The 27,192-nt window shown below is 42.1% G+C and overlaps 1 protein-coding gene and 2 pseudogenes across 1 annotated transcript in view; 1 reads left to right on the forward strand and 2 right to left on the reverse strand.

Annotated features, from left to right (window-relative positions):
* The window catches only part of ARHGEF38 (Rho guanine nucleotide exchange factor 38), a 137,754-nt gene that overhangs the window by 4,952 nt on the left and 105,610 nt on the right, over nt 1-27,192 (reverse strand). The window contains exons 6-13 of the mRNA XM_006096600.3: nt 24,957-25,156; nt 20,472-20,605; nt 15,159-15,263; nt 12,645-12,767; nt 7,644-7,955; nt 5,897-6,040; nt 4,876-5,074; nt 4,469-4,728 (exon numbers count right to left, since the gene is read on the reverse strand). Of these exons, the coding sequence (XP_006096662.3) occupies nt 4,469-4,728; nt 4,876-5,074; nt 5,897-6,040; nt 7,644-7,955; nt 12,645-12,767; nt 15,159-15,263; nt 20,472-20,605; nt 24,957-25,156 (1,477 nt within the window). The remainder of the gene's footprint in view (nt 1-4,468; nt 4,729-4,875; nt 5,075-5,896; nt 6,041-7,643; nt 7,956-12,644; nt 12,768-15,158; nt 15,264-20,471; nt 20,606-24,956; nt 25,157-27,192) is intronic.
* Nucleotides 8,254-8,787, forward strand: LOC102417428 (annotated as a pseudogene).
* On the reverse strand, nt 10,966-11,441 carry LOC102418377 (annotated as a pseudogene).

A 27,192-nucleotide genomic window follows, 5' to 3' on the forward strand; every position in this document is an offset into this window, starting at 1 on the left:
AAGCTTTCGTGTACTTTAGTTAACAATCCTATATTATAAAAGGCTAAGAGGCAAATAGACTGAATGGCGGAACAACCAAAAATCCGAACAACTGGTAGCTATGATGTGCGCTGACCACCGGGGGCATACGCGGAACATGGCGGGCATCATCAGCAGGCAGCAGAGCGTGGAACATGGCAGGCATTGGCCATGGCAGGATGGAGGAACAGGTGAGTGGGGGCACCAGACCAAGGCAGGGTGCTGGTTGCTGTCATAGGGGCGAGCCTCTGGTGGTTAATGGAAATATTTTTGCTCCCTCACACTGCAGTCCCACCTGGTGCTCCCACCTGCTGCTGGTGCCAGCCCTGCTTGCACCCTCTGCCGGCACTGGAGCTGCTGCTCGCACCCGCTGCCGGTGCCTGGCACTGGCCCCGATCGCTCATCACCATCAGTGGGTGTGAGCGGCAGCTACTGGCCCCGATCGCCTCTCAGGGCTTCTCTACCTCCCCCTGCTCCTGAGGGGCGATCGGGGCCGGCAGCCACCTCTCGCACCTGCTGCTGGCACCAGAGCTGCCGCTCGCACCAGTGACAGCACTGGCCCCAATCACTCCATGCTGTCAGTGGGTGCGAGCGGGGCTGGCACCGTCAGCGCGTGGGAGTGGCGGCTGGAGTGGAGCTGCCAGCAGACAGGGGACCAAGAGGCTGTGGTGGGAGGGGCTGGGCGGGGGTGTGGAGAATGGCCGAGAACCACCCCTGTGCCCACTGCAGCCTTGTGGCCACAGTTCCTTTCAAGGTACCCGAAATCATGCACTGGCCCCCTAGTTATGTATGATTATTACACAAATAATTTTTATTAATAAAAAACAATTTTAAATAAAGGTAAGCAAAAAAGAAAAGAAATCATCCAACTGCTATTAATACCTTGCTTTCCTTGCTTGCATCCTGCCTTCCTTTCTTTGTCATTTATCTTTTATTCTACCTACCCACCTGAAGTGCTAATAAACATACAATTAGAGTACACATAATTTTTGCAATCTGTTTTTTCACTTGAAAATATAGTAAAAAATCTTTTCATGTCATTAAAACTTTCTAAAGCGTCATTTTAACAACTACTTAAATACATTAAGCTCCAGCCTGCTGACTTTTGAAGCATTTCCTAAACAATAGTATACTACATATATAGCATTATTATTATTATAAGTAGTTGAAAATGTAAGGACGGAGGGCCAGACAATGAATTTAGAATTAGCAGCAAAAACAACTAAGTTCTAATAAGTCAAAAATTACATCCTCAGCATAATATATGTGGGGGGAAAAAGTGCACTTATTCTCAGACACTGAAATTCCCACCAAAATTGGATTTTAGCTATTATTTAAACCCAGTCCTTTTGAGAAGTACCAAAGATTGCATCACAATAGTCTGGCATCCTGCTTGCCACACAAGGCATCTTAGAGACTGTGGTAGTTGTGAATGTGATGGGCATTCGTGTGGTTATGTTATATGGAAGGGATTTTGCAGAAGTGCCTAATAAATTGACTTTGAGTTAGTCACAGCTTATCTTGAATAGCCTGACTTACTGAGAGATTTGAAACCAGAAAGATGCTCACCTGCTGGCCTTGAACAAGCAAACAGCCATGCTGTGAGCCGCTTAGAGATCACCACATACACATTTCTGAGAGCAGCCTCTCAGTGCTGAGAGGCGTCATGGCCCTTGGCTGATGACCAGCAAGGAAAGAGAGGCCTCAGTCCTACTGGCACTGAATTCACCCAACAACCACAAACGTGGAAGGGAACCTGAAGTTTCAAAAAGAGCACAGACCAGCCAAAGTCTAGGCTGCAGCTCTGTGAGATGCTAAGCAGAGCCCCCAGCTAAGCTGTGCCTGGATTCCTAACCATGGAAATGGTGAGCTAATAAATGTATGTTGTTTTAAGCTACCTACTTTGTGATAATTTGTTATGCATCATAGAAAATTAATACATATCATGCTGTTACTATTTGATGAGCAAAAGGGGGGAATACATTATAATGGGAAGGCATATTTTTTACTGCTTTTATGCTTTTTGATATAGCATAAAGTAGAGAGCAAAGAAGTTAAAAATTAAGTCCCTTACTATAAATCAGTCCTACCAATTTGTGAATATGCATTGGTTCATACCCATTATTCTATGTCTCTGGATCATAAATTAGGAGAGCTTCTAAAACATTCAGAGAAAGTCCCTGCTTTCTGCCTGTGGTGTGCATGTAAGATTCTGAATGAGTTGGTACTGAGGCCCCAATATGTAGATTGACAATACTTCCTAGTTATACCTGTTTAGTGTCTCATCTAGAAGCGCTCTCTTTCATTAACAACAGTTTCTCATTATAGGTAGCAAGTATTTTCACCCTACCTTAAGACTTCTGAACCACTATAACCATTCTAGAAAATGCTAGAAGCTCTTTACCCAACAATTTTTTCTTGATTGGGTGGAAGAATTGATAAATATAAGTTAAGCTTCCAGAGCAATGGTTTCTACCTTTTTCAATAGAATTTCCCTTTGAAAATCCAGTGAAAGATATGGACTTCTTTTACCATAGTTATACACATAAGCAGGCAGTTTGGAACATATTTGAGAAAATTCATAAAACCTCCCAAATCCCATTCACAGAACCCTTTTATTCTTTGAGTTCTTCCAGGTTAAAAACAGCTTTGGTGTAAAAATCACACAGCCAATAAAGTCTTAAGTCAATCAGAACTTGCCTGTTTCGGACTGATTTTTAGGCCCCACTGAATCCCCTGAATATCAAATAGAGGCCAAGGCCACCCATCCATCTGTCTTTCTTGCCAGGACCCACTACAACCACCAGTAAGGCTAGATTACAGCTGATAACCTCCCTTGACAATGTGCTGTTGCAATTCTGGAAGAGAGCAAGGGACGTGTTGCTGCCATGGTAGGAAAGGATAGGGAAAGAAATGCTGACCCAAGTGTCATCCAGTTAAGGCAGTACAGGTTTCAGTTGATATTCCTTATAATAAAATAAAATCAAGAACAAAAGTCTAGTCACACAAAAAATTGCCTTGTAGGTTACCTCAAATGTGCACAGTACAATAAACAGTGTATTTTCACTGTTCACAAAGATGATGCAATTTATTCCCACTTTTCAATCACTTTATAAAATCAATTTATTAAAAAAGGAGGTAGATATTTAGTTACTGTTGCCTAAAGTACATTGTTAAGTAAAAAAAGATTATTTAACACATGCATGTTTTCACTCATATAAATATGTGTTTGTATATGCACAATGTCTGAAAAGATAATCTGAATATTGTCTCCGAATCAGAGTATAACTGGGGAAGGAATTAATATATATTATATATATATATAATCTTTCTACTTTTTAAACTTTTCACAAATAGCATGTATTACCTTTATACAAAACGAAATCTATACTAATAAAAAGCTAGGTGGTCCTCACACCCTTGTGCGACGCCCTCACATCATCACAAGATGGCCGCCCTCACATCGTCACAAGATGGCTGCCACAAGATGGCTGGCAGGGGAGGGCAGTTGGGGGCGATCGGGCTGGCAGGAGAGCAGTTAGGGGGTGATCAGGCTGGCAGGCAGGAGGGACAATCAGGCAGGCAGACAGACAAGTGGTTAGGAGTCAGCAGTCCTGGATTATGAGAGGAATGTCCCAGATTGGAGAGGATGCAGGTCGGGCTGAAGGACATCCCCCGCCCCCCCCCCCCCTGCACGAATTTTGTGCACTGGGCCTCTAGTTAATTAATAAAAAGCCACTAAAAAAAAGCAACTTAAAAAAAGAACCAGGTAATTGGGTAGTTGATCACCACTTGGGGATATAAAGTTAAATATATTGAAACTTTCTGAAGTAGAAAAAAGGAACTCTATATTATAGTTAACTAACCATTTGCAAAAGAACCATCCCAATCGCCTTTGCATTGATGCATTGAGGGAAAAGTAGCTCTAAAAAATGTCATTATATGTTATATGTCATTTTACAAGATTAAAAATGGCCAATTCATAGATAACTCAATGCAGATATTGCCCTCAGAAGAATTAGGAACAGTTTTCCAGAGGCTACTGATGGTGGCAATCTGTTCAGTATGAGCTGTTTTCCTCTGATGGGGGGAGTATAAGAAGACCATCTTCACTCTACGTTCATCACAGCAGGGTAAAGGTAGCACCACGACTTACTGAGTGCCACTCCGTGCCGGGTACTTTACATATCCACATTATGCCTGATCCTCACATCAACTCTGCAAAATAGGAATCAATGTCCTTATGCCTGCATTTGAGGAAACAGACTGTGAAGCAATTCCCTGCAAACACTTGCACAGAGAGTAAGCGCTAATAGAGTTACTAACAGGTCTTGATGTCAAAGCTGATGCTCTTCCACCAAGTCTTACAGTAAGAAAGAGAGCCACCAGCGAGAACATCTTTCATGATTTGAACAGCCAAGTGTCTTTACATCAAGGTTGAAATTCTTACCTGCTCGTCTACCTCTTGAAAGCTGTCAACATCAGTGCCGTTTGTTTCAAACTTTCCACATGTGCCGCTCAGAGAGGAGCTGCTGTCACTTATGCTACCTTCTGGGGTGCTTGTGACACTGCCCCTAGTTCGCCGCGAAGACACAAAGAGGCTGATGTTATCAAAGTCATCATCACAGGACCTGTTCTCAGCACCCACCTTCTGCGCCTTGGCCGGATTGTAGGGTTTTAGGAAGGAAGAATACACATATCCTTTAATAACTGGACAGGAGTAAAAAGAAAGAAGAAACAAGGTCATTCAGATACACTTTCCAAACATTTGTGTTTAGAGAAGCACACAGAGGTCCCCGGGAAAGACTCAACCAGAGGAGAAGTGATAGTTCTGTGCATCTTAAGCAAATCACTTACTTCCTGTGTCAACAAGCCACCTGCTCGTACTCCCCAGTGGATCTTTCTGTTCCATCACAGCCACCAACTCCCCTTCCAGAAGATTGATGTCATATTCTTGTGTAGCATTGCATTTGCGCTTAGCTTGGTAGAGTTCCTCGGTAGTGTATGTGGACAGAAGTTTGGAGCGGTGAGTGTCCGTTTGACGCGGCACTTCTGGCTGGGAGAGGTAAGGAGAAATTTTGGTTTAGACAGCTGTGTTCTAAAGTCCTCACTGGGTCGATACATTCTTCTCTTCCGGAATTTTTTAAAATGTTGAAGCCATACATGGATCTGGGATTATTTCAGCGCTGAGGCATAGATTGGGCTATTATTGTGAAGTATCCAGCTGAGTTATACAGTGAAAAAATCTCTAGCTAGCACATGAGGGCAGTGTTGTAGAAAAGAAAGAAAATTCAAAGAAAATCAGAAGGCAGAGGTTCTAATCCCTCTCTTATGGTGAACGCATTTTTAGCTCTTTGTGTCACACTGTAGACATGTCCTTGCATATTAAGCACTTGATAAATATTTAATTAAGTAAATTGTAGATGTGTATGTCTTTCTCTGGGAAATAATACCAGTAAACTAGGCAGGAGTCAAGAGGCCTAGCCCCATCCCAGCTCTGCCACTAAGTGACTTTGAAAAGGCCACTTCATCTCTGCAGCCTGGGATTCCTTATCTAGAAAAAGTGAAAGGTTTGAACTATACAATTTAGCTCTATAAAATGCTATTATTTATTCAACAGACACTTATAAAATATCTATCTTATATCAGACACCATTTTAGTTGCTTGGAATAAATACATCATGTACAAAACATAAAAATCTATACACTTAGAGTTCATAGTGTAGAGGGTAAAAAGAGACAAAAGTGTCTGCATAAAATAAGTGTAAATGACAGGATATTAGAATGAGATAAGTGATATGGAAAATAATATAAATTGTGGTTTAAACAAGGCACAGAAGTGATAGTCATCATTGGGCATGAATGTTACCAAACTTACCGGAACTTGCACAGGCTTCTTCTTTTCAAAACTAAGTTTTCTCTCAATAAAGGTGGCACTGTTGTCCTTTATAAAATTCAGATTTTGAACCTCTTCTAGCACTCTGTTCTGCATTTCAGAGATGTCTGAAACCAACAATGGTACCTATAGGCAGGCAGAAATAAGATGACATTGTTCCAAGACAACTACTTAACCAGTTAGGTACTGAGTTTAGTAGAGCTGTGAAGAACAGTTGAGAAAGTACAGGGTAGCTCCACAGTGAAAAATTAGGTCAACATTAGAATCAGAAAAAAAATGGCCTAATTTTCTGTCTCCATAAATCCCATTAAAATGATAGGGATAATTTTTTTTTCAAAGATTCAAGCCTAATAAAAGGAGAACAGAAGAAAAAATAGCAGTACAGTTTTGAGGAAAAGGCTCAGGAATTGATGGCAGCAGTCACCTTCAATGTGTTGGGTGGGATAGTGGGAAGTGGAAAAAGGCTACATGGTTTTAAAACAGATCAGCAAATATTTTGACATGCTTCCCACCAGGAGATGGAATCCATGCCCCCGCCCCTCAAAACTACGTGGGCCTTTATGATCACCTCGGTGAGTAGAATGTTGAAATGAATAGAATGATGGAAAAGATGCTGACTTTCAAGATTTGGCTAAAAAAGACCATACAATGTCTACTGGGTTCTCTTGGGACACTCACTCTTGGGAGACTTTCATCACCATGGAAGTCCGGCTGTGCTGTGCCACTATATGAAAAGACCATGTGGAAATGTCAGAGGGAAGAGTAACAGAGGGATCTTGAATATTTATAGTGGCACTATGCAGAATAGCCCAAAAGTGGAAATAACTCAAATGTTCAACTGATAAATGGTTAAATAAAATGTGACTTATCCATATTATGGAGTATTTGGGGGCAATACAAAAAATTAAGTACAGAAACACATTAAAACATGGATGGACCTTTTGAACCATGTAAGTGTAACACCTGATTATTCAATATAATTTAATTCAAAGGATAAGTTAATTAGATACCCAATAAAAAATAAAGTAGGGACAATTAATTTTCCTCCAAATGTCCATTAAGTACCTCACCAGCTGAATGAGAACTAATACATGTGAAATTAAGGGCCAGGAAACCAAGCTGATTTTCTAAAGTTGATATTAAGATGCAAATATCTTTCTTCCTCTTCAGAAAATGATCATAAAACCATATTCTAATGGAAGGCTAAATGAGATATACACACATATTTTTACACACACACACACACACACACACACATGCACACACACACAGTCTTATCTTCTTTGGAGCAAAGCAAAATGAAGACTGGTTTAACAGTTATCCTACCTCTATCATTCCACTGAGATGGCCTGATTTTTTATCCTCATCTTAGTCATGGTTAACACTGAAAAACTATTGCATGGGAAGGGAAGGCAAAATATGAATTGAGAAGCTACAACATAGCATCAGGCAGGTGGAGCGACATGGGTGTCACCTGCAATAGCTGAACGTGGGTTGGCATTTGAAAAGGAATCTCCAAAACGAAAACTGCACGTGTCTAAGTCATAGCAAACCCAAACTAGGAAACTCTCCTTCAGCTTCCTATGGAAAACCACACAGGCACTCACAGGCACACGCACGCACTCACACGCACCACGCTGGTGCAAGCTATGGACAGGGCTATTTTGCACGGACATTGTCTCCAAGAGATGTCTAGACCAAGGTGGCCAGGTGCGGGTGCTGTGCTTACCGGCACCACCGTGGAATACAGCTGCTGTCTCACCAGCGTCAGGTCCCGGAGGAGGGTGATGAAACTGCACAGACAGTTCAACAGAATCTTGCGTGCGGCCTGGTTGAACACCTGGAGCTCCTCCACAAGCTGGGCGTTGAGGGCCTCGTACTCCTTTTTGGCCAAGTCTGACTCCTCCCCTGCTGCCCGCTGCAGGTAGCTGTTGTAGTCCAGCAGCTTGTCATAGCGTTTCTGGATGAGTTTCTGAGGCCCTGGGAACAGGGACAGCAGGGCTGACAGGGGCGTCAGGACGAGCTTCTGTAAGTGAGCTGCCTGCGGAGAGAGGAAACAATCCGGTCACGGAGCAGCCAGCGCTGCTATCAATGGGCTTCCCTCCTCCCTGCAGGAGCACCAGGGAGACAGCCAGGTACCTAGCCGAGTTAAAGAAGGATCCAATCATTTTTCCGGCATTGGGATCACCTCCTTCCACGCCTTCCCCTACCCCCTCTTTCTAATCCCAGTGCCAGCACGTGGAGGGAGGGGGTGACCTCCAGCCTGTGACTGCCCAGACTGCATAAATGATTCACCTGTCATTTTGCTGGCAATAAAAGAAAGAGAGTCTGGAACGGAGTGCCAACGGCCTGCAGAACAACATGCCCAAGTTTTATTGTGACTACTGCGATCCATACCTCACCCATGACTCTCCATCTGTGAGAAAGACACACTGCAGTGGTAGGAAACTCAACGAGAATGTGGAAGACACTATCAGGAATGGATGGAAGAGCAGGCTCAGAGCCTGACTGACAAAACAACTGCAGCGTTTCAGCAAGGAAAGATACCTCCTACTCCATTCTCAGCTCCACCTCCTGCAGGGGCGATGATCCCACCTCCCCCCAGTCTTCCGGGTCCACCTCTCCCCGGTATGATGCCAGCACCCCATATGGGGGGCCCTCCCATGATGCCAATGATGGGTCCTTCTCCTCCTGGGATGATGCCAGTGGGACCTGCTCCTGGAACGAGGCCTCCTATGGGAGGGCACATGCCAATGATGCCTGGGCCCCCAATGATGAGACCTCCCACCCGTCCCATGATGGTGCCCACTCGGCCTGGAATGACTCGACCAGACAGATAAGGAGAAAGGGGAGCCTCTTTCTATCAGGCTTCTGTTACTGTTCTACTTCACAAGAGATCGAGGTGCTGTGACTCTGGGTGTTTTCTAACAGCAGACAAGGAAAATTCACTCCCTCTTCCTAAGAGAGAATACTTTTTGAAGGGAGTAGTGGGACCAAATAAAGCAATTTTCATTTGTATTGTGAAATGTGAAAATAAAATAGTCAACTCTTTTCGTAAAAAAAAAAAAAGGAAGGAAGGAAGGAAGGAAGGAAGGAAGGAAGGAAGGAAGGAAGGAAGTCTGTCTTAGAAGAGACATCTGCCCTGATTTCCTGGCTACCCTGGTAGCTCATTTTGGTAGTGGAACTATATCCCCTAAACAGACAGTACCCCCTTATTATAGGTATTTTGCTCCTGTGATAGAAACGACCACAGAGTTATTGCTTCCTCTTTAAATACACTGAAGGCTTAAGCCAATGCTGATTCTGTGTCCTAAATTGTTACATTTTTAGGTCTGTGTCATTGAAAATGAACTTCATATTAATGCCAAACCCTGTGCCAGACCATGAGCACCCTATGTTTAATTTCTTCTCTTTGAATTTCTTTCTTGCCCTTCTATTCTGAAGGGCACTTGTATCCTAGGTTTGCTGACCACCCTTTACCATACATGCTTGGGTTATGGGATTATGTTATGGCATTTTGGAAGCAGGTTTTCTTTTGTACCCCAAAATATGTCCTAGGGAATCAGACTGAGCAGCAGCTGCTATTAATTAACTTAAATGGCCTCTGGTAACTTTGTCTGAACTCATGGGAAATCTAGGAGAGAGAAGAAACCAATCTTTATTGGCACTAGCAATAGCAAACCCAGATTAAATTTGATGTCTAATTTATAAAATATCCATATGTACCTGCAGACTGTTAAATGAGTACTTTGGCTAAGCAAATAATCTGTTTACTGTTCTGGGATGAATTGCTGTGTCTGTGATGTGAATGGACTCTATAGGTAGTCTACTTACAATACTGCACTATAATTGCAATATATATGTTGTGTGACATAGACATGAGCCAATTCACTGTGCATGGGAATTGTAGTCAGAACAAATAAGAATTAAATTTTACTTTAAGATTTTGTCCTATAAAAATGTGTAGATAAGTATCTCTCATGTTTAGATAAAAACAACTTCTGTGGTTTCAGATAAATGTTTGATTTTTAAACAGAGTTCAAATATATGTTACCAATAAAAAGTTACTTTTATGTTGAGTTTTCTGGTAATTATTTTAATTTATCCTAATTTATCATCTTGTGGTATTATGCAAGGTAGGAATACCTTGTCTAATCTTCCTGTTGAATTCTGGAGCATTCCTTTATATATATATATATATATACACATACACACACACACACACACACACGTGTATATATACACACACATATATGTATATCCTATATAATAAAGAGGTAATATGCAAATTGACCATCATGCCCTCAAAAGATGGCTGCCTATGACCAGACCATCAGGGGGGTTAGTGAGGGATGATCAAACAACTGAACAGCAGGCTGCGTGGGGCGACCAGGCCAGCGGGGGTGAGGGGGGCAGTTAGGGGAAATCAGGCTGGCAGGCAGAGGCAGTTAGGAGTGATCAGGCTGTCAGGGGGGCCAGTTAGGAGCTATCAGGCAGGCAGGCAGGTGAGCAGTTAGGAGCCAGTGGTCTAGGATTGTGAGAGGGATGTCCGACTGCTGGTTTAGGCCTGATCCCACAGGGGCAGTCAAACATCCCCTGAGGGGTTCCAGATTGAAGAGGGTGCAGGCTGGGCTGAGGGATACCCCCCTCCAGTGCACGAATATATATATGTACTAGAGGCCCGATGCACAAAATTCGTACAAGGGGCTCAGCCCTCGCAGCCCTGGCTTCGTCTGGAAGGTCATCCAGAAGGATGTCCGGGCCGGCAGGGGAGGGCAGTTGGGGGCGATTGGGCTGGCAGGGGAGCAGTTAGGCATCGATCAGACGGTCAATTTGCATATTACCCCTTTATTATATAGGATATATGGCATAAACACATTTATTTACTAACGGAAGGGTCAATGCTAATTAAACCAACAGAAATAGTTGCATGTAAAATGTTTGTGATAACTGAACACAGTAATGGGGAAAAAAGCATGGAGAGATTTGCTCATTGAACTGAGCTTGTTTATCCTCATGGCTAATTCCCGTTCAGAAGGATGATGGCATTTTTACTCCACTTTCTCATAGATCTGAGTACAGTTGACATTGTTCATGATGCATACCACCACTAACTTCCCGCCTTCCTGCCTCCTGTGATGGTGCTCTCCTTCCCAGCCCAGTCCTGGTGCTGCACCAGCGCGCCGTTGACGAAGTTGCAGACGGTCTGAGTTTTTCTGCCTTCAGCTGTAGTCTCTTCACACTTCTCTCCCAGGTTGCATGAGAACTGTGTTGTCTTCATTGTGCTCTCGGTTTTGATGGTGAAGTTTTTGCCATCGGAAGTGATGACACAGTCTGGCGTGGCCATGGAGCCCATTTTCTGCAGAGCCATTCCCACGCCTAATTCTCTCCTGTACTCGTGGGAGCCTTTGCTCTCCACTAAGCGCCATCTCCCTACCAGCTGCCGAGGCCATGGTGGGCGCAGAGTCGTGCGGGGACCTGAGCGGAGCAGAGTGCGGTGATGGGAGTTTGGCGGCCTCTGGAGCATTCTTAATGAGGGAGAAGCTATATGCCATGTTTTCACAGGGTGCTCAATAAATATTTATTGACTTAGTTAATGAATTGGAATTAAACTAAAGAGCAAACCCTTAAGGACTTTTCTAAAAATGCTCTCTATAATTAAGCCTAGATAATGTATAAGAAATAGCCACACTCTTTCCGTTTAACATGTCATAAAAACTTCTCGCCCTCCTCCCTCTCTCATTTACCTAACCTAGCATCTTAGTTCAGATGTAATCCTGGCTTTTCATTTTCCTGTGCTAGGAAAGCAAGGTGCTTCTCAGTGTTTTTCTACTGTTGCGGAGGCTGTATCACTTCCTAGGACTCAGAAATATGTGTTGCTGTTCATTGGATGTAGGGACTTGAGAGGGAGGGACATTATGGAGATTTAGAGCCTGGAACACCAGGAATGCTAAACACCCTCCAACACAAGGGCCACTCAATGAAGATTTGTCTGACCCCAAATGCCAGTAATGCCAACACAATAATGCCACTCTCATGGACCTTCAAGATGATGATGGAGGCTATTGTATTTTATATGTAATACTTGAAATACTGTTATGAAATAACAATATCTATGGAACACAAGATGCTAAGTTAAAATTAGTATTACTCAGACTAGTTTACCACCCAAATATTTCATTGGCTCAAGTATCTCTTTATGATTACCAGACTCTGTTTTATGATTCTGTATATTTTACTGAACTCTTAGAAAACAAATATTTACCACAGAACAGGAGACATAATAAATGTCTTATGTAAAAGCCCTTTTTTAATAGGAAGGCTTTGCTTTTGAGCCTACAGTAGGTTAATAAAAGTCACATCTTCAGAGCGTGTCTTCACACCCACCAGCTGTAAGGACTCTAAGAAAATCGCAGCTTTCTAACTTCATAAATCCTTTCTGTATTATATGCACACTTAAACTAAATGTCGATTTTAGTTAGTCAGACAATTACTACCCCTAGAAACACAGTCTGGTACCCTTTTAAGTTTTGATTATAGTGAAATCTACACTAATCCACTTTAAAATATTTAATGATAAAAAAATCTCCTGTTTAAAATCTACTAATTTTGACATTAGTATTTGCTTTAGTGCATGTTTCATTTCTAACCAGAGAAAATAAGTGAAAATCAGCTTTTCTGTTAACTGTACTATTACATTTGCATTTACCTATGAAGATAAATAACTTACAAAGTCATCACAGGGATATGGGCCATTCCTCGGGGCCTCTGGGTGCCCCCCCTCTTCCTCATCTTTGGTGCATGAAATCTCCTGGAGCTCCAGCATGCTCTGCAGGGCAAAGTGCATGGCATCCTGAAACCCAGAGCAAAGTTACACAGAGGGCAAAGTTAGTACAAGGACACTCATCCCAAACGGGCACTTCATCAGCATCACCCTCCATTCCCACTGAGAGGTAAGAAGGAAAAAAAGAAAAAGAATTCACCATGAATACTCTGTTCAAGGGGGTTACCTATAGCAAACTATTTCCTCACTTCCTCCCATGTTACTTTCTCCTACTCCTCTTGATGATACCCTTTTTTAAGATTAAGAGTCCATCTATTTGTTGTTGTTGTTTATGTTAATCCTCCCCCGAGTAAATTTTTCCATTGATTTTTAAAGATTGTGGAAGGGGAGGGAGGAAAGAGACATATCAATTGGTTGCCTCCTGCATGCTCCCCAACCAGGGACGGGGATGGAACCTGCAACCGAGGTATATGCCCTTGACTGGAATCAGATTCAGGACCCTTTGGTCTGTGGGCTGGTGCTCTATCCACTCATGAGCCAAACTGGCTAGGACAGTGGTCGGCAAACTCATTAGTCAACAGAGCCAAATATCAACAGTACAACGATTGAAATTTCTTTTGAGAGCCAAATTTTTTAAACTTAAAACTATATAGGTAGGTACATTGTTATTAAGTTAATTAGGGTACTCTTAAGCTGGCCTTTGCTAAAAACATCCTCAATCTGAGGGGTTGACCTCAGGGAAAGTACCCTCACTTCGTCTAACGCCACTTCTTCAAAATAGACTCGCCCAGGCAGAAAACTGACTTCTGCGCATTGGCCACGAAGTTTCAATCGCACTGTATGTGCGCGCCCGCACATGGTATTTTGTGCAAGAGCCACACTCAAGGGGCCAAAGAGCCGCACGTGGCTCGCGAGCCGAGGTTTGCTAACCACTGGGCTAGGGCAAGAGTCCAACTTAAATTCTTTCACTGGCAATTCCTCAGCATTCAATTCTTATAGATCCCTTATTTTAAAAATCACTCCTCTTTTATGTATGTCTTCCATTTTCCTTAGTGAATTTAATGTTCTCTTTAAGTGAAGACTTTCCTCTATTCCCAAGAGGCATTTAACTCCTTGAAATTTACATTCAGGGCAGGGTTCCCACTGCCCTTTTACAACTAAGTTTTGGGTTTCGTTTTCCCAAATGGCAGCGCTTTAGGAAAAGATGAGCAAACCTAGGTGTAAAATCGGGCTTTGCATGCATCAGTCAATAAATAAGGAAAGAATGTGGCTTGCTGGTTACATAGCATAGAACCTTGTCACCAAATCATTGTGCCTGATAATCTTCTGTTGTGATAACTCATCTAAGTGTGCATATGCCTCTAAAAACTGGAAAATGGGAAGGGGACCAATGAACTGATATACACGTAATTCTACTAACTCTCTATGCTTCATAGTCATGACCCTGGTCAGGATGTTGTTAAGGACACTGTCTTCTTTATGAGATCCATCAGAACAAATTCTGGCCTGGTCTTCCTATGAATATAATTATCCTGCACTCTAATTGGTTTGTTTAAGTCTGATTCTCATAGTGGACTGAAAATTTCTGGAGTTTTTTTTTTGTTTGTTTGTTTTTTTTTTCCCTATGGTTGTGTAGGAGTATTTGCATATTTTAATTGGAATTATTTTGTTAGAATTTATGTTCACTTATATTGATTTTCTTTTATGTATGACAACCTACCTAAGGTTGAATTTCTTTCAGAGCTGTAAAGGGCACATTATGAAACTCTGGATGTAAAATATATACAGCCGCTCAGTTTGTTTTAGGATTGTGTGATCACGTGCCTTTTTGGAGGGTCAGCTGCTAGGTAGCAACAGCTAAATGTGAGACCCACCTGTGAGTTTTGTGGGTTTTTGAAATGGCCTTTATGTTATGCATTTTTTACTTTAAAACATCTCTTCTCATTCCATTTTATGTGCCTCTTTGATTTTCTTTCACTTCTGCTCTTAAATTTACAAATATGGGTTTCTAATCCTCTCTGAGGTTTGCGTGCCCTTGTTGAAAATCAGACTTAAACCAACTGGAATACAGTCTAGTTATATTCAGTAGGAAGACCAGTCAGGAGTTTATTTAGTCTAACAAAATAAACAAAGAACATTTGTGCCTTGTCCAAAATTTTGAATTAGTGAGCTCATCTCCAGTGTAAAGAAAGCCTGTTGCTGAATCGCACCATGGGGCAATCATGCGAGCAAACATCCCACAACCTGGCGATATGGATGGGGGAAAGATTGGGCAGGTAAGGGAACAGAGAACAAAACCACAGCCTTTCTATTGGCTTCCTTCACCAGCAGTTTGCTGCACCCCAAATTGGATACGGTAGGTGTCATCATATGATGAATGAACAGTCGATTTACTCTTCATAATTACCATGAACATCGGTACCTGGGGGTAGGATCATTGAAGAGTCATGTCTCCCTTACCTGTATGTGTTGAAGACAGAATGAAATGTTCTTCACACAGTGCCTCACGGTCTTTTCTAAAGATCTAAATAGCTTTTCTTCTCTATTAAAGGTGTTGTCTTTCACCTAAAATATAGATGAAATTATTTATTTTTATAACTCAAATGAACCTGGTGTTTAAAGAAAAATATTACAGGCTGTATTGGCCAGCACATTACCGCAAACTCCCCGCTGAGATGAAAACCTCTGGTGATCTGCCGCCTGCCTTTCACAGCACTCTCTGTGGGCACGCGGCACCGCTGATGTGCAGGAAGCCACGTGACACAGCTTCATTTGCCGTTCAGTTTTCACACAGCTTCACCTATGTCACAGCAGCGGTAGGAGGTCAAATGTTTCTCTGCTGCTTTTAATGACATGTATTATGTATGGGCCCTCAAATTATATTATATTTGTGAGCTTCTAAAATAATAAAAATAAAGTGAGAATTGAAAATAAAAATTTGATCCCCTGCCTGGAATTTCTTGTTTTGTTGTTATGTATGACTCATTCCAATTTATTTCATGGTGGTCGTTTAGAAAATGTTCTTAGGTGCTTGGCTAAAGAAATGTGATAATTCTTTATCGACTCAGATTTGAAAGATGACATATAATCTTAGCAAAACTAGCCCTCTCTTAAGAAAACTCAGCAGTTAAGGCACTGGTCACATGTATTCAGTTATTTTTTGTTATCTTATGTGTTAAGCATTCAGAAAAATATATGTTTTTTATATACTCGCAACAGTTTCTAGGAATGCACACTTACTACTGCTCCTAATGGTGAGAAGAGTTTCTGGGCAATCGAATGGCTAGAACCAGCCTCGTGTTGGCAAACTCTGTGTGAACAGCAAATGTTTCATAGGCTGTGGCGTGTGTTCTTTAGTGTGGTACTGGCTGACACCCGTAGCTGTCTTCGGTTCATACATTTGTTCATTTAAAATTACTGACCTTAGAACTGAATACACAGAAAATGATGACATTTTTATTTTTAACCCCCTTAATAATGCTCATCTAAAAAGACTTTTGCTTAAGTGGGTGGCATAGTTCTTTGTAATACACACAAAACTTAACTCTTTGCCTTAGGATTTCTATGCTCTAACCCAATTTAATACATAAAACAATAGGCTGTGGTAGATTGTTTTAAAATGCAGTTTTTAAAAAAACTCATCCCCAGCTATTTTGATCAGTATATCTTGGCTGGTACCCAGATGGTTTATAAAATAACAGGCTCAAGGATCACTCTATGAGAAATATGGCCCATTTCTCCTTCTCTGCAGTCAAAACAGGCTGCTTTATTTTGCTGGAATATGCTACTGTCTCTTTTCTGCTGGAAAAATTCTGTTTATTTTTTAAGGACTTGCTCAGTTGTCACCCTTCTACGAATGCTCCCTATCATTCCTACGCTCTCCACTGTAGAAAATGAATGACTCCCTCGTATGTGCTCTCACACAACTAGTCAATTATTTAAGCTGTTCTCTCCAATGATGCACTGCAGGTATTTTGTCTTAATAATAATAACAGCTAACGTTTATTACACACTATGTTCCAGACTGTGCTAGACCGTCATCCATTGGCTCACTTTAATTCTTATACTGCACAACTCGAAGGGTAGGTGCCGTGATTACTCCCATTTTGGAAAAGAAACAGGTTTCAGAAGGAGTAGCAGAGATGATTAACATTTCCCCTGTCATCCACTTACTGATAGAATTGGCACCTTTGGTTTAAGGTAGACACCTGGCTGCCCTGCCAGTGGCTACCCTTCCCAGATTCCCTCGCAGCTGGCTCTGTCCTTGGAACTGGGTTTTTGTAACTAGGACGTGAGCAAAAGTGATGTGTTTCATTTCTGAATCTTGACCTTATAACACCATCCTTGGGGCTCGAATGAAGACCTGGCTGTGTCCCAGCTTTAACCAGGAAAACGAAGACAATACGTTTAGGAGACAGCAACGCACACAATTGGGGAGAACTGGGTTCTGAAGCATCTCAGGCAGAGGAGCCCGTCTGGGACCCACACCTCAGGACTGTTACAAGAGGGAGACATAAATGGCGGGCTGACTGAAGCTTATGGTTTGGAATCTCTTGGTGACAGAAGTGTGGCCTTTACGCTAACCAACACAGGGAGTTAAAGAAACTTGCAATGTTCATCGGTAGGACCAGGATTTAAAGCAAAGTGGTCTGAGATCAGAACCTCTTTGTATTTCCAGTCTGGCACCTAAGAGTTCAATACATGTGTGATGAATTGAATAGAATCTTCCTCTTGGGTAATAGTTTTATATCCTAACTCCACCAAATATTTCCCCTGAGCTGCTGACAAGTGCAAAATGGGCTGATTTGAGATTTATCTCTTCCCCAGTCCAGCCCATGCAGCTGATTTTCTGATTAACAGTAAAATGCTTCATTGCTGACAGGACATCCTCTCAAAAGATTAAGGGGGAAATCTAATTAATATCCCTCCAGGCCACTTTCATGACAAAGCACGCTTAGCTCACGATTGAAAACTATCAGAAGCTGATGATAAATGTGTTAAGGAATATTACAGCTTCTACAAAAGCCTGCCCGGAATGAAGATGGGCCTATTGTTCCTCAGTGGAATTGTCTTAAATCAGAAGCAACGTGTCAAAGGAGGGTTGTTTGCACATATTTCCACACGCCTATGGAGGCTACTGTCTCTTCTTACATGAATTCTCAGTTCAATTTTATGGCTGTTGTCTTTAGTGGTAATGTCTTCTTTTAAATATTCACCTGAGGATATTTTTCCATTGATTTTTTTAAGAGGGAGTGGAAGGCAGAGAGAGAGAGAGAGAGAGAGAGAGAGAGAGAGAGAGAGAGAGATATGAGAGAGACACATCAGTTGGTTGCCTCCCACACATGCCCCGATCTGGGGCCGGGGATCAAGCTTGCAACCAAGCTTGACTGGAATCAAACCCAGGACCCTTCAGTCCATGAGCTGATGCTCTTCCCACTGAGCAAAACCAGCCAGGGTGGCAATGTCTTGATTTTCCTTTCTCTGATCTGTGACCACACACCATACATGTCCCAAACATCCCATATTATAGCTCCACGTTAAGAGGAGGGGCCTGGAGTTACCTCCTGTATGCAATGGACCCAGTGAGCCCCTGGAAGAATATTAGGATGTAAGCAGAAGGATAAATGAGCCATGTGTTCCCAGAAAGTCCCTATTGGATACGGTATGGGAAAGCCATCGCAGTCAGAGGAGGAAATAAGAACAAGGCTCGGACAAGGTGTATTTACTCACAAGTCCTCGAGAAGGGGTCACCCATGCCATGCAGGGTCACTAGGCTGGGTTAAGTGGCAGGAAGAAGCAAAGAGAGAGTCTAAGCCACAGTCTGTATGGAGTTTTTGTGGGGAAACCCTACAGACACACTGGGCAGAGTAAACAGTTTAGGATTAACCAGTTTGAATAATTGTCCTGGGCTTGGGGCTATCCAGGTTGTCTCTGATTGCTTGGTACCTGGCCCTGGTATCCAGGGCAGAGGAAGATTGGTGTGTGAATGAGTTAGGGAGGTGGTGGGGGCTATGGATTCTGGATTGGTTGGTTTGTGTATGAAAGAAGTGATTCCCACTGAGCCCTTGGCCATCTCTAACAACAGGCTAGTCCTGGACTGGGCTCGCTCCTCAGACAGCAAGCTTATTAAAGATGTCAAAGCATCATAAAATACAGAAAGTAAAAGACCTGATTAATACACCAGGCAATTGGGGCTTTATATCCATGTGGGAAGTAATAAGTCTGAGCATTAAAAAAGGTAAATCACAATACAAGGTGATGATATAAAATAACGATGGTGTTGGTGGTAATGATGATGATGCCAGTATTCACTGAGGGCTTCCCCACTGTGTTAGGTACTTTCTATGCATCATTTCACTGGAGCCTCACAGCCACTCCATGTGTTAGGTCCTAGTATAATTCCCCAGTTTACAGATGGTTACATTGAATTTCAGTTATTTGCCCAAAGACAAATATTAAAAGACAGAGATAAGGTTCAAACCCAGATATGGACAAGTTCAAAGATTTTGCTCTTAATTTCTGCCCTGTGCTACCTCCTGCGATATTGACAGGGCCACAACTGGGATCCATTCAGTGAGTTTGTCAGGTGGTCAGAGGAGGAAGAGGCCACTTCTAGCTCAGTGGTCACAAAGTTAAAGAGACCATGGAGAACGGAAAAAGACCATGGAACACAGCAGCTAGAGAGTGGGTCCGATAAGACGAGCCACCTAAAACCAATGCTGAGCCACCATCCACTTGCCTCTAGGTAAAATTAAAACTTTTAGTTAGAGAGGTTAACATAATAAGAGATGAAATCATGCCAATGAGAAGGAAAATAAAAAGAACTATATAGTATCTAAAGAACCTTCCTGCCCACTTTTGGTTAAAAGCTCACTCACTGTATTACCACCTCCAGGCCATGAACTTACTATCTTGTGAATCTTAAAATGTGTCCCATGGATCACATACTTCAGAGTTATTTAGTTTCAAAACACTTGAAGTCTCTGTAAAAATACAGACTTATAGGTTGTACCCTTGAACCCGAGAGAGAAAGAGAGAAGGAGAGAGAGAGGAGCAGGTGGAGCCGTAGAATCTTGGAGCAAGCTCTCCAGTTCATTTTGTGCACATTAATGTTTGACAGCCTTTGCTACTTCATTTATTATGTATTAGGGGTTGAGGTGAACAAGGTTCAAGTCAGGCTAACCAGCTGACACAAAACAATAACCTAGTAATAGAATGTGCACCTGGGAGTGGGGAGGGGAAAGAGGAAGGAGGTAAGTGGCAGGGAAAATATGCACTAACGCGTGCACCGGAACACTTTTTACTCCAGGTGAAATGAAGATCAAATGAATATCAAGGGAGCCCCAGAGGCAAGTGAGATTTTTAAAAAGCAGAAACAAGACAGGGATGAAAGGAGGGCATTGCCTTGGGTGAGAGTATGTGCTGGGTGATGGCGAGGGTCAGGACTCCTGGGCAGCCCTGGTTGAGCTCTGTCTGTATGGCCTTATCTCTGCTTTGCCTGCTTCTGAGTGGAAGTGGCACAGCTAGGATAGTGTCAAACCCACCCTCACTCCATTTCCAGAGGGAAAGAGGGAGGGAGGGGGAGAGAGAGAGAGAGAGAGAGAGAGAGAGAGAGAGAGAGAGAGAGAGAGAAACAGCAGCATAACAGCCTTGGGCAATTACCTTGATTCTCAGTGTTCTAGAAACAGCTGTGTACCAACAAGACAAAACCTCACAAAAATATCAGCATTCATGTTCTCAGGAAAATGTATGTGGCCCAAGAAGAAAAATTACCTGTGATTCTCCTCTGGTCAGAATCTTGAGATAATTTGTCACTCTCTTTGATTTCTTGCTAATTGAGTGAATATTTAGTTTCGACAATTTATCTTTAAGTGATTCATCCTCATCATTCTTCTTGTATTTTAGAACTAAAACAAAAGAATGCAGTGACACATCTGGGCCTGTGCAGCATAGAAAGTGTGTTTTTACCCAAGTATTCAAGACCAACATTTATATTTAAGATACAAATCCACATGATTGTTGGTTCTCCGTAGCAGATGCCATATGCTCCAGCCCCACTGCCCAATCATAAGTCCAGCCGCCCACTTCCTCATCCTTCAAAACTGCTGTCCGAGGGTGTGAGCCTCAAAGCCCCAGGTTCACTTACCTCCCACATTAAAAGTACCCCAGATACTGAAATAAAGCTCTTCCCCTCTTCTCAGATAATACATTTACTCTCTGGGGTCTCTAGAACGAAGCATCAAGACCTAACTAATGAAAAGACATCCAACCTCAGGAGTCCTCAGATCCTAGAGTGGCTTGCTACTAGCAGACAGTTTTGGGATAAATTGAGTCACCTCTCTGAGCTTTACTTTTTTTATTTTATTGATATTTTTAGAGAGAGAGGAAGAGGGGATAGAAAGAGAGGGGGGAGAGAGAGAGAGAAACATTGTTCAGTTGCCTCCTGTATGAACCCCCACCTGGAGTAGAACCAGAAACCTAGGTATGTACCCTGACTGGGAATTGAACCCAAAACCATTTGTTATACTGGCAGGTGATGCTCCAACCAACGGAGCCACAGGCCAGGGCTGAGCTTTACTTAAAAAGAATAATATATATTTTTGTTGATTCAGAGAGTAAGGGAGAGGGAGAGAGATAGAAACATCAAGGATGAGAGAGTATCATTGATCAGCTGCCTCCTACACAGCCTCCCCCACCTCCCAGACTAGGGACCGAGTCTGCAACCCAGGCATGTGCCCTGACCGGGAATCGAACTGAGACCTCCTGGTTCACAGGTAGACACTCAAACACTGAGCCACGCCGGCCGGGCTGAGTTTTACTTTTTTATCTTTAAAATCATTTTACTTCTCATACTGTTCAAATGCTAAGTATTCCTAATATTTCTTTTTGGTAAGGGTGTGGAGAGATGGGCAATCTCATAGACTGTTGATGAGGATTAAACTAACACAGTTTCAGTACAGAACAATTTGGCAGAATCTTATAAAAATTAAAATATTCATAGTCTATAACCAGGAAGTCCATGCTTTTCATAAGCATACAAAGTTTGGTTTGCTACAGCAATTTTTTTTCTAGTAGCAGAATGTTGGAAACAATCTAAAAGTTTATCTAGGACCTTGAGGAATTGTTTAATAAATTATGACATACTCATAATTGGAGTACTATGGAACCATTAAAAAGAAGGCCACATTAACTGGAAGAATGTTCACGACACATGATTATGTTTTTTAAGAACCCAGTAAACTGTGGTATCATACATGTTGCATGAAGGAAAGAAGGAGAACACAGAGAGAGTGAGAAAGAAGAGAACAGAAAAAAAGACAGAAAGCCTGAAGAAAATTTGATTAAAAACTATGCAAATTAGAATCATGGGAGAGGAAAAGCTTTTCCCTTTAAAACTTTAGGATATTTTAAGCAAACACAAAAATGAAATAATAATACAACAGCTATTATCTGTCTCCTAGTTTTGCCAAATCTTAATTTTGCCTTGTTTCCAATCTTTTAATTAAAAAAGAAATTACATAACAGGTGAAGTTTCTCTGAACCCCATCTTTAATCCCTGCAGGAGTTGTGATCTTTAAGAATGGGTTTATTGCCCTAGCTGGTTTGGCTCTGTGGATAGAGCGTTGGCTTGTGGACTGAAGGGTCCCGGGTTCGATTCTGGTCAAGGGCACATGCCCAGGGTGCGGGCTCGATCCCCATTGGGCAGAAGGCAGCTGATCAGTGATTCTCTCTCATCATTGATGTTTCTCTCTCTCTCTCTCTCTCTCTCTCCCTCTCCCTTTCCCTCTCCCTCTCCCTCTCCCTTTCTCTCTCCCTCTCCCTCTCCCTTTCTCTCTGAAATCAATAAAAATATATTTTAAAAAAGAGAATGGGTTTATTATATCTGTATCCATTTTTATGCCTTTATTGTGTGTTTTCAGTCATACAATTCATAATATTCTTTTGAATGTCAATCTTTATTAAAATGGTACCAAATTGCATATATTCTTCTGTCACTTGATACTTTATTTTTAAAAATAGCATTTTTTATTTATCTAATTGATGAATATACCCGTTAATTTTTATAATTGTTATGCTCTCATGATATCACAGTGTATTACACAGTTTATCCACGATCTGAATGAATGTGTAAGCCGTTTTCTTCTCTTTTTTATTTATTTGCTGTTATGAACAATGCTCGTTACTTATGGGCAGGAGTTTCTCAAACATATAAACATTGATTTTCTTGGTCTTGGGTGTGTGCCTCTTCAACTTCACTAGAAATCATCAAATTGTCCTCCAAAGAGGTGATTCCAATTTACATTCTCACCTGCAGACTGAAACTCAGCACTTAACATTATCCATTAAAAGTCTTTTTGCCAATAGTACAGGCTGGGAATGATATGTCATGATTTTAATTTGCATTTCCCTGATTATTAGTGAAACTTAGCATTTAAAAATGTATTGGTCTTTCTGCCCTGGCCAGTGTTGTTCACTGGTTGAACTGTCAGCTTGCAACACTGAAAGGTTGCAGATTCAATTACAGGTCAAGGACACATACCTGAGTTACAGGTTCGATCCCCTGTCTGGTGGGGGGCTCGTGTGGGAGGCAACTAATCGATGTGAGAGAGATACTCACATGTTTCTCTCTCTCCACCCTCCCACCCTCCCTTCCCCTCTCTCTAAAAATCAATAGAAAAAATATCCTTGGGTGAGGATTAGCATTAATAACAAAAAATATACACAAAAAACTTTATTGGTCTTTCTGTAAAATGCTTATCTTTATTATTAACTTATTATATTTTATTATTGATTTAATATCAATAATTACATATTCTAGATAGTAATCCTGTGTCTATGGGCTGTCTTTTCATTGTGTTTATGGTGTCTTTTTCTTTGCAACTTTCACTTTTTACTCTATACCCTTCTTTATCATTTATTAATACAAATACCACTTTTTTAAAAAATATTTTTTTATTGATTCCAGAGAGGAAGGGAGAGGGAGAGAGAGATGGAAACATCAATGATGAGAGAGAATCATTGATCGGCTGCCTCCTGCACATCCCCCACCGGGGGGGATTGAGCCCACAACCTGGGCAAGTGCCCTTGACTGGAATCGAACACAGGACCCTTCAGTCCACAGGCTGATACTCTATCCACTGAGCCAAACCAGCTAGGGCCCACTTTTTAAATTTATTAATACAAATAAATTAATTTATCATTACAAATACATACCACATTTTGAATTATTAATAAAAATACATACCACTTTTTGAATTAAAAAATTAGAAAATAAAATAATAAAAATAAATGAAGTGGTTGGACTAGTTGGCTCAGAAGTCCTATCATTATTTTAATATTGAAGTGAGGTTTGATGTTAGAAGTACAAAGCAAAAAAAAAAAAAAAAAAAGCCCAAAAAACTTAAGGGAACAAATCCCACTGAGAGAGGACCCATGATCTATCCCAATGCACTCCTACAGGGCCGGTGTAATTGTGCCTTCTGTTTTGAAATCTACATTCTATGTTAGACACCAATTTTACATCTCAGCTAACAAAGAGTTAACAATACTTTGTTGATTTGAGAAAGAAATACACTTGCTCCCTTCAGTGGAACCATTACTGCCCTCCAAATCTCCCTTCTTTGTGTGCCGGAGCCAGGTGAGCTGAAGTGTTAGCTGGGCCCCCTCGCCTGGATCTGCACTTTTCACCACCGATTGTTGGCTCTAGCTTCTCACTGCTCCAGCTACCCGGCCTTGCCATGTCTCCTTCCCACCACACACACTGCCAGAGACGGCAGGGCTAGAGGCTCTGGGTGTCTTTGGCCCACAGCATGTCACCAGGCATGCAATGGTCACAAGAGGTTAAGTACAGGGCTGTTGGATTTTTAAAAATATGTTTTAATTGATTTCAGAGAGGAAGTGAGAGAAAGATAGAAACATCAATGATGAGAGAAAATCATTGATTGGCTGCTCCCTGTACACCCCCAACTGGGGATCAAGCCTGCAACTCAGGATGTGCTCTGACCAGGAATCAAACCAGGGACCTCATGGTTCATAGGTCGACGCTCAATTACTGAGCCACACCTGCTGGGCTGATTTTTTTTTAAATGGTCATTTTTGTGCCTTATAATCTTCTCCTGAACCCAGCTGGCAAGGCGCAGCCACACTCTCTTCATGATCACTACAGCTGCTCTAACGGCTCAGACATGCTGATTCTCAGAAACAGAAACAGAGCACGCCAGTCGTGGAGAGCACCCGATTCATCGTATGTTTTCTTACCTAAATCTTTCCGTCTTTTCAGTTCATTGATGTTTACATTGATGTCCTTCACAGCAGCACAGGCGTCCTCCAGGGCTCTGAAGTCTGGGTGAGAGGGAGGGGTAGAATTGCGAAGTTCGCACAGTAATAGGGGGTATTTCGTCACACGCTGGATTGGTTTGATCAACAAGGAGCTCATGTTAGTTAGGTTCGGTTTGCCTCTACAATAGAGATAAATAATGTCAGTTTTGCGAACATTAGTTTTATTATCTCCTTTTAAGGTTTGTGATTTTTGTAATGTTTAATCCTGAAACTGTTTTTCCTCCCCACACCATCCATTTGACTATGTACAATTTCTAAGTGAAAGCAAGAGCAGTGGGTGACTGAAAAGATCCTACTACCAAACACAAACCTAAAAAAAACACACAAAAGACCCACACAACAAAACAAAAACCACACAACAAAACAAAACCACACAACAAAACAAGACCTGAGTATATCTTTCCATCAAAAAGGATTCAAAGCATCATTTCCATCCATGTCCCATTTACAGGTTTTTGTTAATAACAGGCTTTATGATAATAGTGGGAAGCAAACAATGTCAGAATGCACTTTTCCATGACAACCAAGAAAAACTCTTTTACCAATGGTATTTTTCTGATTATTAGTGAGGAAAATAAACTCATTATTTAAAAATCTAAACAGATGACTTGCCAACTATAGTCAAAACAAATCACGGTCTTCTCCCTTCTACCAAATTGAGAAGTTGCCTTTATATTGGGTCAGAGCTTCTATCAGTCCCCAAAGGAGATTTATAAGAAATGCAATAGTTCGGAGAAACCAAGATGGCGGCATAGGTAAACACCGGAAATTGCTGCCTCGCACAACCACTTCAAAAATATAACTAAAAGACAAAACGGGCATCATCCAGAACCACAGGAAGGCTGGCTGAGTGGAAATTCTACAACTAGAAGGAAAGAGTAAAGCACACTGAGACTCAGAGGAGGTACAGAAGTAAAGTACAGAGGTACGGAAGCACACGTGGAAAGGGCTGGCTACTGAGGACGCGGTTGTCTTTTTCAATCGGGAGGGAGTCACAGGCTCCAGACTGCTCTGAACTCCAGTTCCTGACGAGTCTCTGGGGACCCAGACTCATATGGGGAGAAACTGGACTGTCTGGCAGTGGGCAGAACTCGAGGGCAGCTTTCTCTCAGAGGTGTTTGCAGTGATTACCGAGGGACACTGAGACCCAGGACCTCTTAGGGCAGGACTGAGGCTCAGCCATAGCTGTTTGTTCCGCCCTGTTGATTCCCTGAGACCCCGCCCCACCCAAGCTGTGCACAGAGGCTTTTGCATATGAATGACCTGGCCCTTGGCTATCTGAAAATTACCTAACAAACTGCAGCTGGGTCAGAGAGACCCAGAACATCCAAAAGAAGACCCAAGGCCCCACAGCAGCTTGCATTGCTTCACAGCTGGGCCTCATCTGGGCACCTCCAAACCCCACACAAAGAAGAGGAATCTGCAGATCTCTCCATAGCTCCTGCTGGGTAGCCTCAGGCAGAGGCTAAATTAGCACCTCCTTAGAGATCCAAGTGCCAGTGTACCCAGTGGTCAGAGTGGGACCATCCAGACTACAACTCCTCAGATCCATAAGGGACACACTCAGGGGGCAGACTCAGTGAGCACCAAAGCCCCACTTAAGCAAGTCTTGCCCCAGAAGGGTGTCTCCAGCACAGAAATTCTCCAACTGCAGACACAGCTGATTCTCACAGCCAATTGGCCTGGAGGTCAATTCCTCCCAGTGATACCTACAACAATCAAGGCTTAACTACAACAAGACTGTGCACAAAGCCCACAAAGAGGTGCACCAAAAGTGTCTACCTCAGGTAATTGGGGAGGCTGAGCCACTGGGCCCTATAGGACACCTAGCACAGAAAGCCACTCTATCAACACAGGGAAGCATAAAAAATGTGGAGACAAAAAAACAAGTCACAAATGACAGAAATGGAGGAAAGAAAACTACTGGATATAGAGTTCAAAACCACACTTATAAGGTTTTTCAAGAATTTTCTAGAAACTGCTGATAAATTTAGTAAGACCCTTAATAAGTCTAGTGAAACTGCCGATAAATTTAGTGAGACCCTCAAGAAATCTAGTGAGACCCTCGAGGTTATGAAAAAGGCCCAACTAGAAATTAAGCATACACTGACTGAAATAAAGGATATTACACAGAGTTCCAACAGCAGACTAGAGG

The sequence above is a fragment of the Myotis lucifugus genome, unplaced genomic scaffold (genome assembly GCF_000147115.1).
Source record: "Myotis lucifugus unplaced genomic scaffold, Myoluc2.0 scaffold_182, whole genome shotgun sequence".
Classification (NCBI taxonomy): domain Eukaryota; kingdom Metazoa; phylum Chordata; class Mammalia; order Chiroptera; family Vespertilionidae; genus Myotis; species Myotis lucifugus.